The sequence below is a fragment of the Otolemur garnettii genome, unplaced genomic scaffold (assembly GCF_000181295.1).
Source record: "Otolemur garnettii isolate 467f Iridium unplaced genomic scaffold, OtoGar3 scaffold00046, whole genome shotgun sequence".
NCBI classification, from domain to species: domain Eukaryota; kingdom Metazoa; phylum Chordata; class Mammalia; order Primates; family Galagidae; genus Otolemur; species Otolemur garnettii.
This window is the reverse complement of record NW_003852441.1, coordinates 972,284-986,719: the sequence shown is the minus strand read 5'-3', so window position 1 is coordinate 986,719 and position 14,436 is coordinate 972,284. Positions and strand designations below refer to the sequence as shown.

The 14,436-nt window shown below is 48.6% G+C and overlaps 1 protein-coding gene across 1 annotated transcript in view; it reads right to left on the bottom strand.

The window, feature by feature from the left end:
- Positions 1 to 333: 333 nt before the first annotated feature.
- Positions 334 to 14,436, bottom strand: part of ALKBH5 (alkB homolog 5, RNA demethylase) — a 31,259-nt gene continuing 17,156 nt past the window's right edge. Inside the window, exons 4-5 of the mRNA XM_023514061.1 lie at positions 2,933 to 3,088; positions 334 to 2,042 (exon numbers count right to left, since the gene is read on the bottom strand). Coding sequence (XP_023369829.1) covers positions 1,865 to 2,042; positions 2,933 to 3,088 — 334 coding nt within the window. The 3' untranslated portion in view covers positions 334 to 1,864. The remainder of the gene's footprint in view (positions 2,043 to 2,932; positions 3,089 to 14,436) is intronic.

Below are 14,436 nucleotides of genomic sequence, written 5' to 3'. Positions count from 1 at the left end.
TTCTCCTTGTCATTTTCCCCTTCACCAGCACCTGACTATGGTCGCATCAGAAGAGGGGCTTCCAGAACTTAACAGGGTGTGGTCCCTGGGCACTTGGACACCACAGTTTATGAAATCCATCCTTCTTGGAGTGGAACAAAGGGCAATGGCAAGTCTACTTTCAGTCATCGGCCTAAGACAGGGCACATAAGAAGCCTGGTATTGACTGGCTGTCTCCTCTCAGGCCCTGGTAGACAACGAGCTCTGCCTCCCCAACCCCTGTCCAAAGTTTAAGTCACAGGATTAAAGAAGCACCAAAGGCAAGCCCTCTCTTATGACAGCATCAGACAACTGTTTCAAAATATATTAGATTTGGTTTTTATTGTAGAGCACACATATCAGGGCAAAGTGCTGCACACACAACTACAAATCATTTTTGGGAAAAAAGCTGTAAAAAAAATAAAACTGCAACTGCTTTAATTATGCAGTCCTGACTTGAGGAATCCACACTGGCAAAGGAGTTCTGGCCCCTGAGAGGGGCTTCCTGATAGTGGCTGCCCCAGATTTCTGTAGCCTCTGAGGCCTCAGGCCCAGGCCTGTGGAAACAAAGCCCCCAGAATGGTGGTAGCCTGATTGCCGGGAGGCCTTGCTCTAGGCAAGCCCTGGTCCTGGCCTAGCTGTGGAGAAGACTTTCCTAATGGACTAGATCAGCAAAACCCTGTTGCTTTCCAGGATCTGAGTGAGTAGAACTGGTAAATTGCCAAAAACTTTACCTTTTTCTCTTTTATTATTTTTTAAAGCCCCTTTCCCCAGCATCCACACCCAAGGTGGAGATGGCACCAACTGGGCCTGCAGGCCTGAGTTCTGGCCTTGGATACATGTTGCAGGCTGACAGAGGGGGCAGGCGCCTTCAGAGAGGGATGGCATGGGGAGGAGGCCCAAGCTGGCCAATGGAGGAAGGAAAGGGAAAGGAAGAAACCAGGAGACAAAAAGAAAAAACTCAAAACAAAAGAAAACAAAAACCCTACCACACACCACAACAATTTTCCATACCCCAAATGCTAGAACACCAGCCCCTGTAGCTAGAAAAAATTCCTAAAACTGACCCAACATGGTAAGTCTAACTGTTCCATACAATCATAAGCATATGCTTAAAAAGAGCCACCCAGCAAAGAGGCGTACTCTTGGCAAGAGAGGTCAGGACCACTGCACCAGCCTCTCAGCAACCCAAGGAATTGTGGGTAGAGCAGGCCAGCAGGCATGGAAGAAGCCCAGGGGGCTTGGCAATAGCTTTGGGCTGGCATGTGCTAGCATTGTTTAACCCCCTGCTCAGCCAACCTGAACAACCCTGTCACAGGAAGGAAAGGGTATTTGCATGAGCTTCCAGAGCACGGAGAGCAGTTGAGAAGTGGAGGACAGCAGGCCCAACACAGGGCTTGCAGCAAAAGCTCTAGGAGACCTCCACCAAGCACAGATGTAAATGGAGAAAAGGGATGGGCGAGAGATTGAACTTTGTTTAGAACACTGCAAAGATTTACATTGAAGGCAAAATAATTTTCTTAACTAAAACATTTTGTTGCTTTTAAATAAACCCTGCCTAACACAACCCCACTTGAAGATGGCTGCCCCCCCCTCACCTCTACTGGCCACTCCAGTGTGAACCTCTGTCCCCTACAGATGCCAATAGCCTTTCCATCCAGGAGGAAAACCAAGAACATAAGAACCCAGGTCCTGGCCAATTCTGTTCAGACTTAACAGCCAATAAATCAAGGAAAAAAAAAAGGATCAAAAAAACAAAAAATAAACAAAATCCTCAAAACAAAACAAAAGGAGGGGCAGCTACATGAGGATTAGCCACAGTTCCCAGGAGGGTGGCAGGCAGGCCTCAGTGCCTCCGCATCTTCACCTTTCGGGCGGGGCTGCCTGCCGCCTCTGAGCAGTCCTCTGAGGACTCATAGGACTTGCGCCAGTAGTTTTCAGAGCTAAAGCTACCCCTTCGCCGGTGTGTGGGTAGTAGCACTGAGCGCCGGTTCTCTTCCTTGTCCATCTCCAAGATCCGTGGCCTGCAGGGAAAGGGAGAGAGTGTTAACTGAGAAACTGGCAGGCCTTGCTAGCTCTGTGCCTGGCCTCAACAGTCCTCATCCTTGGGCTGGGTCATTCCAGCCCACTAGTCTTCAACAAATAATACTGGCAGAAACACTGGCATCAAAGGTTCTTGTCCATCACTCAGTACCAGGGGTTACCCTAGTCTTTGGGACATTTCTCAATTCCCCTGTAGAGTCAACCTGGCGGAATATGGTCCCCCAGGACATTGCCAGGGCTGTTGGATAGGTCTTCCCTACTATAGCCTCAAGACTCATCATGGTCTTGCCATCTACCTCTACTTTCCCAATCTCCCTGCCTTCCCTACCCCCCCCCCGCCCCTATATCTTCTCCCCTACTCACCAACCACACTAGCCCCTGGAACTACCAAGCTCTTTTCTGTCTTGGGGATTTGGTCCATGTACACCACTTCCTATCCAGAATGCTCTTTCTAAATGTCTTCTTTATTCTTCTAGTCTCAACTCAAATCTTACTTCCTCAGAAATCTTACCCAATCTTTCTGAAATGAATACCTGGTTTGCTATTTTCCAAGTCCCAAGATTCCCTCCTAATAGTCTAAGTATAAACCTGCAAGAGGGTTCTGGCTGGGTAGAACGGAACAAGGGAAGTCATGGCAAGGAAATACACATTCCCAGTTATGAGAATCTCTCTGGGGGTATAGGCAGTTGGCCGGGGTTAGTTGGGAATGCTACAAATGCCACCACATCAGAGGAACCAGACATAAGGCTCCAAAAGGCTGGGCAATCTCAGACTATTAACCAGCCTACCCCTCAGGCCTGACCACCCATCTTACGCTGCAACCAGGCCATGGGGCCATTCCGTTGGCCTCTGAGGGTCCTAAACTGAGTACCTGTGGGCAGCATCAGGGTCTGCCTTGCGGTGGGACCGCTTCGGTTTCAGAGCAGGGTCCCTGTTGTTTCCCGACAGGCGATCTGAAGCATAGCTGGGTGGTAACAAGGAGCTGCTCAGGGACTTTGTTTCCAACCGGGGTGCATCCAATCTTGTCCTACAAAGGAAACATGGCATCACCAATGGGCCTCTGGTGAAGCTGTGGGTTCCATCAGACTAATTTTCTCTCAGGTAAGGCCAAACTAGGGGTGGGGGTGGGGTCAGTTGGGCCTGGAAGATAGCAGTCTCTGCTCTGTACCTCAGTCTCCTTGTAGTTCAACTAGAGATTGGCCTAGCTGACTACCAAAGGCTCTCATTTTCTTTTCTTCTTTTTTTTTTTTTTTTGAGACAGAGCCTCAAGCTGTCCCCCTGGGTAGAGTGCTATGGCATCACAACTCACAGCAACCTCCAACTCCTGGGCTCAAGCGAGTCTCCTGCCTCTGCCTCCCAAGTAGCTGGGACTACAGGCACCCGGCACAATGCCCGGCTATTTTTTGGTTGCAGCCATCATTGGTGTTTGGCGGGCCTAGGCTAGATTCGAACCCGCCACCTTAGGTGTGGTGTATGTGGCTGGCGCCTTAGCCTCTTGAGCCACAGGCACCGAGCCAAGGATCTCATTTTCAAGTTCAGGCTTAGAAGTAAGGAATGGCAACACTTCTATTCAGAGACTTCCAATGATAGGCATCTGCTGCCCTAGGGGAAGGATCCCAGGGCTCTCAGCTGAGTGAAGCAGTCTTACCTCAGCTCTCTGGGCCCTCTATTCCACGTGCCAGAGGACTGATGGCCCCAGTAGTGGACAACACAGGAAGGAACCCTGGCCTGCAGAGAGGCTGGAGGGAAACCAGGGATACCTTACTATCTCTTCAGGGACACTGAGGTGGAATGACAGAGCCATGGAGAGCAGCCCAAGCCCACTCCACAATCATGAGGTTGGCTCTGGTCCCGTTGTAACCTGGCAGCTTCTATTTGTTCCAGGATGCTAACCAAGCAGAAACCAGAGGGAATTTGAAGGCAAAGTTTCTACCAGCACTGGGTTCAAGTTTGAAGAAATGGACCACCTAGTAAAGGGAAAGCATACAAGTGCAGATGAAGAAGAGGGGGATGGAGAAGCTTGGCAGAGATAGTTCAGGGAAATGATCCTAGTCCTTTATAAAGCCAGATAGGAAGGAAGCTGGCCTTAGGAAACCTAAGAAACCCGGAGACCTATGATACAAAGGTTGGTTAAAAATCAGAAAAGTGGGAGCAAAGGGCAGGAGAGGGCCTTGTGTTACAGACTGGATGGGGAGTGATGGAGCAGGGCTAGCAGGAGGCCCTGAAGGCACTTTTTCCAAAGTCCGCAGGACACAAAGTAGTAGCTTGGTTCTGAGGAAGTAGGGATTATGGTCAGGGCAGGATTCAAAGAACGTCTCATCACAAGGACACTGAGGGAAAGAAAGCAGGAGAGAAATCCAACAATTGCCTTGAGCTATGCTGCTTAGCATTCTGGGTAACAACTGCATCCAATCCTCATAACTCCCCCTACTCCCCATGACTGCCACCACCACCTTCCACTGGCTGGCTTGCTGTGGACAGACAAAAGAAACTGGGTCAGACAGGCAGTTAAGTCATGTACCCTAGACGAGATGGAGGAAGGTTAAGTGTAGGTGAGACTTTAAGTCTGATAGGTAGGAGCTACTCTGAATCTAGGCAGGGGGTGTCTACCTTCCTTCCAGCTGGGAACCAATGTTCTGATGCCTCAGGCTGAGACCCAAAGTGGAGGGCAGACAGGCAGGCAGGGCAGACGTCCCTGCCCCTTTGCTTTAGCCCCATAATGAGGGAGGCCAGCAGGGTCAACTGCACTGACTGGCCTGCCAGTCTCAGCCTCTACTCTGGGCTGTTCCAGGCTCAGAGAAGCAGTGCCCAGCAGAAGAGGAAGAGCCAAGTTAGTCACTATCCTTCTCAAGCCTTGGTTTCCACATCTAAGCAAAGGGCAGAGAATATGATACACTCTAATTTAGTTCTGAGGGTCTAAGAATTGAAAGCAAGTTGCTTCGTTTGCAGCTAGGTGCCTTTGGGTAAAGGTGGTACTGGGCAACATCCAGAGATGAGGATGTAAAATAGAATAGAATTGCCTAAGCCCCGATGAGCCTCTCTTTACCCAGCCTCACAGCACTGAGTTGAGAGGTCTAGGCAGCAGAGATCAGACGACATGGAACATTAGCCATTAAGGTTGACTTAAAGGACTCCAAGGGCCTCATTGATAAAAGTCCCTCCTCTGGTACCCATAAAGCTACCACCCCACAGATATCAGAGTAAGAAGGCCCCTGGGTCTGCCAAAAACTCTAGTGAAGCACACTGAAGTTGTTCCTTAAGTGAATGACAGATGGCAAAAGAACAGCAGAGTCACTAAGATGAGAGCCTGTGCTATCAGCCTGATCCCCACACTTCTGGGACACATTTTGCCACACACTGAGCCTTGGCATGGGCTCTAGCCCTTTTTTTCCCCCAGCTCTCTCGAGCCACTTACTACTTGGAGTCGCTTCCCTGGGCAGGAAGAGGCAATGGTGGTATACCCTCACCATGGGTTTTTAGTGCTGCTGCAGAGGCTAGGCTAGAGACAGGTGGGACCACCTGAAACTGGGCAGAAAGGCTAGGAGCACGAGTTACCTATGTGCTTCTCTGGCTCACTGAAGGGGAGGGAAGACAAACGTGTTGCTAGTAGGGGCAGGACTCAAGAGAAGGGATGATGAGAGGTGGCTTTACAGGACAGTAACATTTTGTATCCACTTTGGGAATAGTATGGGCTCTGGGGCCCAAATGGGTTGTAACATCTGAGAGAAACTCTTGCCCTCTCCCACTTCCAAAACTCACCAAGCTGCAAGAAGATGCTAGAGCTAGGTCCCAAGCCCACAGCCTACCAGCTGCTTAATTTCAGAACATGCCCTGGCAAAAAGGGACCAACTCCCATCAACCAGGCCAGGCCTCATAAGGTTTAGATGAGAGAGCTAAAAATCTGAAGTCAAGAGGCCTAGTTGCAATAGTGAAGTGTGGACCTGGAACTCTCAGGAGGAACGAAGACCTTCCTTACGTATCAGCATTAGCATCCAGAAGACAAGGCAAGGCACACCAGGTAGGTGAGGTGAAGGTTAGCTGGCAGACCACCACACATGTCAGCACAGAATAGGGACTGTGCCTAGATTAAAGTAAGGTGAGAACAAAGGACCACAGCACCCACATGTGGGAAAAGGAGGGAACTGATTCTATCACAGATAATCCTCCAGAGAAGCTACTTGGGAGGAATATTCCTACTGTGGATAGATGAGCAGAGAGATGCTAAATCCAAGAGAAAGTTGCTGGCCTGAGTCACAAAGCTCCCACTCCAAGGTACACAGCTACTATTCCACAATGGCCTCTAAAGTGCAGGTGAAACCTTCTTTACAGAAACAAAGAAGAGCACTGTGTAGGTGGCAGCATCACTGTTTCCGGGAGACAGGACAACCAGCCTGCACTCACAGTGGCCTTGGAGGGATGGTAGTCCCCAGCCCACTATCAACTACTCTAACCCCTGGTTTTACTCTCACAAAGTACCTTGTGCTAAGAGCCTGGCTCTCCACTGCAACGAGACAGAAGGGACCAGTGTGGTAGGCCTATTACCCTTGTCTATTTAGTAACCTGGGCCCCTAGGTCCAGGTCTAAGCTCCAGTACCTTTGCATACCAGTTTCCCACAAAGCTCTGACTGATATCCTGCTGTCTCTCCTATCACAGTACCCATTCCCCTCATGGGACTCCTCCACCCAATCTTCTACCAACCTCTTTGCCAACATCAGAACATCAGGCTTCTCTCTAATTCCTACTCTGCTCTCTCCACAGAGCAGTTCTGAGATAGGTATAGCAGCCTCCTATAGTTAGAAGAGCCTGAAAGCACATTAGGGGTACCACCTAAAGAGGAGGCACCCAAGCACATGGTTATGGGCTCCTAGCAGACCTTCCCCATGCACAGGTCTTCAAAACAGCCAGCCCCTAAGAGGAGCCTTTCTAAATCGTTTAACCTGGTCACCATGATGTACATACCCCTGAGCCCCAGGATTCAAGGCTACATGGATGGCAGCCAGAACACAGGGCCAGCACCACAGATAAAGAGATCCCTGCTCCCACCTGGTAAGGTATCAATGTCATCCTCTAAGACACCAAGTTTGCCTTCCTCCACCCAGGCCACAAAACTCCATACCTGAGTTTCTCTTCTCTTTCACTCCATGTGCCTCTGCTCACACTATACCTCCACTGAGTACAGCCATCCTCTTCCCCTACCATCAAGATCAGAGGTATGGTATGGTGAAGAAGGGCAGGAAACTCACCCAATGTTCACAAGTTTAACCACAACAGCTTCAATTTACACATGAGAACACAGGGCTCAGGCAAGACTAAATTTGGAGGGGAAGCAACAGACCAGGGCAGAAGCCCCATGGTAATCTCATTGTCCCCATAATTCTGGGGCAGGTTGTAGACACATCAGAATGGTCAAGCTGCCAAATGGGCAGGAATACACATACCGAGCCAGGGAACAAACGTGAACTAAACCAGGCCACAGGAAACAAGAATCATGGAGACAAGAACAACACCAAACACTGCTCAGAGCCAAAGAAACCAAGAACTGGCCACCTCTTCTGGCTCCTCCAGCTGGCTGCAGATGGAAGAAACCCAGAGGGTACCCCCCTCCGTTTCCTTGGCTGTTCTTCCACATCCTCAACTTGGTTTTCAGGGAGGGGCTTCTCCTGACCCCTAGGACTCTGGCTTGAATGACCAAATAAACCATCCTAGCTCAATCTCCTACCAAAAGTTTCACACACAAACCCTTCACCAGCTGCTTATGTGTCTCCACGGCTCCCCAGTGATCTCCAGATTTCTCCACAGTGTGAAATCTTTTCTGTCTCAGATCATATCAAGCGTTCCACCAATCTCTATTTGGTGTTCTAGCATTACAGACTACCTCAGAGTTCCCACACACTAAGTCTCTGTAAAGAGTATCTCTTCTGAATCAACTATCTTCGTCCTTGAGCTCCCTTCTATGCCTGGCCAAGGCCCGGCCCACGCATCCTTGACAACCTTTAGGTAGCACTTCTCTGGAAAGCCTTCTGCGACCAGTCCCTGGTGAGATGCTAAATGTCTACCTTCCCCCAAACCACAAATGGAAGAAGAGTACACACTGAATGCACTGCTGGACCAGCAGAGTCTAGCACACACAGCCTTAGTTACTATGTGACAAATGGATCTCTAACTGATTTTCCCAGCTTTAGGCCACTCTTTTTTTTTTTTTTTTCTTTCTTCAGTTTTTGGTCTGGCTGGGTTTGAACCTGCCACCTCTGTCATATGGGGCTTGCCCCCTACTACTTTGAGCCACAGGCGCTTTAGGCCATCCTTGAGAGTTTCACTTGACCAAAACAAGTGCCTTGAGACACAACACCTCAATCTGATGTTTTTGTTTTTGAGACAGAGTCTCACTATGTTGCCCTCAGTAGAGTGCCGTGGCGTCTCAGTTCATAGCAACCTCAAACTCTTGGGCTGAAGCAATTCTCTTGCCTCAGCCCCTCAAGGAGCTGGGACTCCAGGTGCCCGCCACAATGCCTGGCTATTTGGGGATGCAATTGTCATTACTGTTCAGCAGGCCCGGGCCAGGCTCAAACCCACCAACCTTAGTTTATGTGGCCAGCACCCTTACTCATTGAACTACAGGCGCTGAGCAGAGACACCATATCTGATTAACTGGAGTGTACCAACCTCAGGAATACTAGTCTTATAGGCAGACCTAATGATGCCCTGAGTGAGGGCCTCCTGGAGAACATGGAATTTGGTACCCTGGCCACAAACTAGAAGCCCTGAGAACCCACAAGCCATCTCCTGAGAATCACATATTGACCCAAGGCCTCCCTCCCTACTCCACCTCTCACCTACAAAGGTCCTCTATATGTCCCTGGCTTCCAACCTTTAAGCTTACCATTTCTGCTTGGCCAGCAGTTTCTAGTTCAGGGGTCAGATCTATCAAGTCTGCCCTGACCCTTCCCAAAAGTTGGATGTAATTTGGGGGTGGGAAGGAAGGCCACAGGCTGGACCCCAGTGAATACACTCTGCTTTTACACCAGTGCTCACTCTCTGTGTTAGAATGATATGCAAAGTACAAACCTATTATGTAGGAAGTACTAAGTTTGGTGGTATTTACCTCTGGTACCTTGTGCATAATAGATACTTGATGTTTCCATCAAGTCAGAAATCCCTGGTTGGGTGCAGCTCAGTGGTTAAAGTGGTAGTCACATACACTAGGGCTAGCAGGTTCAAACTCGGGCCAGGGCCTGCTAAACGACGACAACTACAACAACAGAATAGCACGGCGTTGTGGTGGGTGCCTGTAGTCCCAGCTACTTAGGAGACTGAGGCAACCTCAAACTCTTTGGCTTAAGAGACTCTTTTGCCTCAGCCTCCCAAGTAGTTGGGACTACAGGTGCCTGCCATAACACCCAGTTATTTTTTTGTTGTAGTTGTCATTGTTGTTTAGAAGGCCCAGGCCAGGTTTGAACCTGCCAGCCCTGGTATATGTGGCCGGCGCTGTAACCACTGAGCTATGGGCACCGAGCCAACATCTTCTATTCTCAGGTAAATGTGGATACTTGGCATAGGGCAACTAACAAGGTCCTCTAGGTGAAGGAACATTGGGTGCACACTAGGGAATTATGGAAAGAGTGGCACAACCCCCCCTTCACAGATGAATTGCTATATCCCTGAAATTGGTCAGCCTTTTGATTATCTAACCAGTAGTTTAAAACTTTAACCATGGCTCGGTACCCATAGCACAGTGGCTACGGTGCCAGTCACATACACCGAGGTTGACAGGTTTGAACCCAATCCAGGCCAGCTAAAACAACAATGACACCTGCAACCAAAAATAGCTGGGCGTTGTGGTGGGCGCCTGTAGTCCCAGCTACTTGGGAGGCTGAAGCAAGAGAATCGCTTCAGCCCAAGGGTTTGAAAGGCTGTGATGCCAGGGCACTCTACTGAGAGCAACATAGTGAGATTCTGTCTCAAAAAACAAAACAAAACAAAACTTTAACCACACCTCCAGAAAGGTTAGGTCCAACTTCCCTGACAGGAGTATAAAAAATTATAAAGAGGCAAGCAAACCCTTCTATATCTGAGCTCCAGTTTCCTAAACTCAAAGCATCTATCCCAATGACACACTAGGGGACAACAGCAGGACTTGAGAGTGTTCCACTGTATAAACAACCAAGGGGCCACAAGACTTAGCAGAAGGAGAAGTAAGTTCAAGGCCACACTCAGCCATTTACTAGCTAAGTTGTGACCCCAAACATTCTAACTGCAAGACGTAGTCTGAGGATTCTACTTCTGGGGAGACTCTCAAAAGGTCATTTCTAGCCTCCCAGTGAGAAACAAGGGCACATGTTCATGAAGACTCAGCAACACCCATGTTCGTGACAGCCACATTTTGTCAAACCAGCAAGCACTTGGTAGCCATCCACTCATTTCCCTCCATGAGGCCCTTCGAAAGATCTTGCCAGCCCTGACTGACCTCAGCCAGGGACAGAAATCCCAACCCCTCCCCCTCGGCAGTCTGTGCAATCTTTATCTGAACTTAGGAAAAGGCAGGACAGGCGCAGTGGCTCACACCTGTAATCCTAGCACTCTGGGAGGCCAAGGCAGGAGAAATGCTTGAGTTCAACTTCAAGACCCACCTGAGCAAGAATAAGACCCCACCTCTACTAAAAATAGAAAAATCAGAAAAATTAGCTGGGTGTTATGGCAGGCTCCTGTAGTCTCAGCTACTCCAGAGGCTGAGGCAAGAGGATCACCTGAGCCTAGGAGTTTAGGTTGCAATGAGCTATGATGCCACAGCCCTCTACCCAGAGTGATGCAGCCAAGACTATGAATCAAAAAAAGGGGGGGGAGGGTAAACTGGCTCTAACCCTTCTGCCTATGAGATAGGCCAGCCTCAATGCTTAGATTCTACTCAGTGGAACATGACCTCATCCAAAGACATATACCAGGTACTTTTACCTCTTCCCTCACCCCAACAAAGCCACATCCTGCTCATGTCTTCTGGGTGGTGCTTAGGCCAGGATGCTCCCTCTTTTTCACTTGTCACATCTTGTCCTTTTCTAAGAAAAGCCCCTGCAGTTACTCTGGAGCTGCTCTTCATTGGTTTGAATTGTTCTCCACAGTGACTGACACCTCCTCTGGGCTAGGTCTCACCCTGGTCCCCAGATGAACAGGGAGGTCCCTGCTCCCACAGAATGTAGATTTAGAAATCCACACTGGCAAGCATATGGGCGGTGACAGTCTAAACAGGGAGGTATGTGTGCTGAGAGGGTTATATACATGTCAAAATGGTCAACCTGAGTCTTGAATAGCTAGGTTAACCAACTTTCAGCATGTATATATAGGTCATGTGGAAAGTTGGAATGTGTATTATGTGGACATGTTAGATGGGAAGGTATTTCCAGTGAAGGCCACATTGCCATGAGAGCCCAAGGCACAAGTCCATGGACCAAACTAGGAGCTAGTAACTTTCAGGTAAGAGAGGGGGAAACACCAAGAGCCAGGCATAATGGCTCATGCCTAGAATCCCAGCACTCTGGAAGGCCAAGGCAGGAAAGTCCCTTGAGTTCCAGACCAGTCAGGGCAACATAGGAAGACTCTGTCTCTACAAAAAAAAAAAAAAAATATTAGGTAGGCATAGTAGTGCACACCTGTAGTCCCAGCTACTTGGGAGGCTGAGACAGGAATATCACTTGAGCCCAGGAGCTCAAGCTGCAGTGTGCTTGATAAGCTACTGTACCTTAGTCCAGGTAACAGATTAAGACCCATCCTATCTCAAAAAATAAACTGGACTTCATCAAATAAAAAAAAAAAGAAAAAAAGAAACAGCAATGAGTCTAGGCTAGATACTTGGGTTTTACTCTGCAGGCAAACAGATGCTCAAGCTTCTTTGGTCCCCTGAGTTAGGGCTTCCCACAGCTGGGCATTCCCCAGCTCAGCTGCCTGGGTAAGCTGGAGGACACCCTCCCACTCTTTAGCCCCTTTTGTCCCAAAGCTTTATGCTTATGCCCTCCCGCTCACTCCCTGGATCCACTCAAATCAGAAGGTAGAAGAGCTTCAGTCACCCACAGCAGCCATTCCCAAGGTCAGATCACTGCCAGGAACCTAGATGTCCAAAAAGCTTCCAAGGGAGCTAATAGCACAAACTCCTAGCTATGCTGAAGAACATGTAATTCAGTGGCCTCAAGCAGCTGAGTACAGAAGTACAGCCAGGTGTAGAAGTCACCACTTAAAAAAGCAGCAGCTTTCTAAATGCCATCTCCAGCACAGATTTCCCTGGAACAAATATGTGAGGCTAGGAGGCAACACTTGAGAAATTACTGCTCTTGGTTCTCTGGACTCTATTACTTCCAGGTTCTGGGTTTTGGCCTGTGCTGAATAAGAGAAAGTAGAAAGGCAGATAAAAACCTCCCTCTGATGAATTCTGGGAATACTATTAAGGCTACAGAAGAGAGGCTGCCAACTATCAAGCTGACTCAAGTCTGGAGCTCCCATATGTGCCTAGCACTATCTGCACCCCAGAGGTCTACATCACATCCATCCTGATAAAAATGAAGATTCAGTTTTGACTTGACAGAGTGGGAAAGTCATGCTAAAGAGACTTTATCACAGTATTATTCTGGGCTTGTGGGTCCAAAGGGCCAGGATGCCAACGTTACTGACTGAAAGTTTAAAAAATAAAGCCAGAAAAACTTTTAAAAAGCCAGCAATAACTTGAGTGTAAAATAAATTATCATGAGTCCATACTGATATAGGTGACTGAATGAATAAATGAGGGTAGACAAATCCCCTATGCAGAAGAATTCCAAGCAATTTATGTGGCTACTCCCTCCTTCAAGGAGATGGGGCTAGTTTCCCACTCCTTAAATGTGGGCTGTGCACTGTAACTTCCTTTCTAAGAGTACAGCAAGGACAGAAGAACAGTAGTAACCTCACAACAGAAAATCTGACAAAGACTTGCACCAACAAGGTTATCAAAAACAGAAACAGTCAAGGCCAAGGAGGGTGGGATCACTTGACCTCAGGAGTTCAAGACCAACCTAAGCAAGAGTGAGACCCTTTCTCTAAAAAACAGTCAGCACTGTGATGGGGCCTGTGGTCCCAGCTACTCAGGAGGCTGAGGCAAAAGGATTGCTTGAGCCCAAGAGTTTGAGGTTGCTGTGAGCTAGGATACCATGGCATTCTACAGAGGATAACAAAGTGAGTTCTAAGAAAAAAAAAAAGCAACAGTCATAAGCTGCACTGACAGTATGTATCCTTGGTATATGGTAAAAAAGGCACTTTACCTGCTTAAATCCATAATCCCAGTCTAACCATGGGAAGCTGGAGATAAATCAGATAAATTCCCAACAAGGGTTCTTTTTTTTTTTTGAGACAGAGTCTTACTATGTCAACCTCAGTAGAGTGCTGTGGCATCACAAGTTACAGCAACCTCCAACTCCTGGGGTTAAGCAATTCTCTTGGCTTAGCCTCCCAAGTAGCTGGGACTACAGGCACTCACCACAGTGCCCGGCTATTTTTGGTTGCAGTTATCATTGTTGTTTTAGCTGGCCTGGGCCGGGTTCGAATCCACCAACCTCGGTGTATGTGGCTGGCACCGTAACCACTGTGCTACAGGTGCCAAGCTGCAATCGAGGGTTCTGTAAATTACCTAACCAGTCTACATAATTCAGATGAGCCAAGTGTGAGAAATCATTACAGCCAAAGAAGCCAAATGTGACATGACAACTAAATATTATGTGGGATCTTGGGACAGAAAAAAGGCACTAGGAAAAACCTAATACGTGGGTGGTGCCTGTGGCTCAAGGAGTAGGGCTCCGGCCCCATATGCCAGAGGTGGCGGGTTCACACCCAGTCCCGGCCAAAAACTGCAACCAAACAAACAAAAAAAAAGAAAAACCTAATAGGTCAGGCGCTGTGGTTCAAGCCTATATGTCAGCACTTGGGAGGCCAAGGCAGATGGATTGCCTAAGTTCACGAGTTTGCGACCAGCCTGAGTAAGAGCGAGACCCAGTCTCTAAAAAAACAACTGGGCATTGTGCCAGGTGCTTAGGAGGCAGAAGCAAAAGATCACTTGAACCCAAGAGTCTGAGGTTGCTGTGAGATGTGATGCCATAGCACTCTACCCAGGGTGACCAAGTGAGACTTAGTCCCAAAGGAAAAGAAAAACCTGGCTCAGCGCCTGTAGCACAGTGGTTTCAGTGCCAGCCACATACACTAAGGCTGGTGGGTTCAAACCTGGCCCCGGCCAGCTAGAACAACCATGACAACTGCAACAAAAAATAGCTGGGCATTGTGGTGGCCCCTAGTAGTCCCAGCTACTTAGGAGGCTGAGACAAGAGAATCACTTAAGCTCAAGAGCTGGAGGTTGCTGTGAGCTGTGA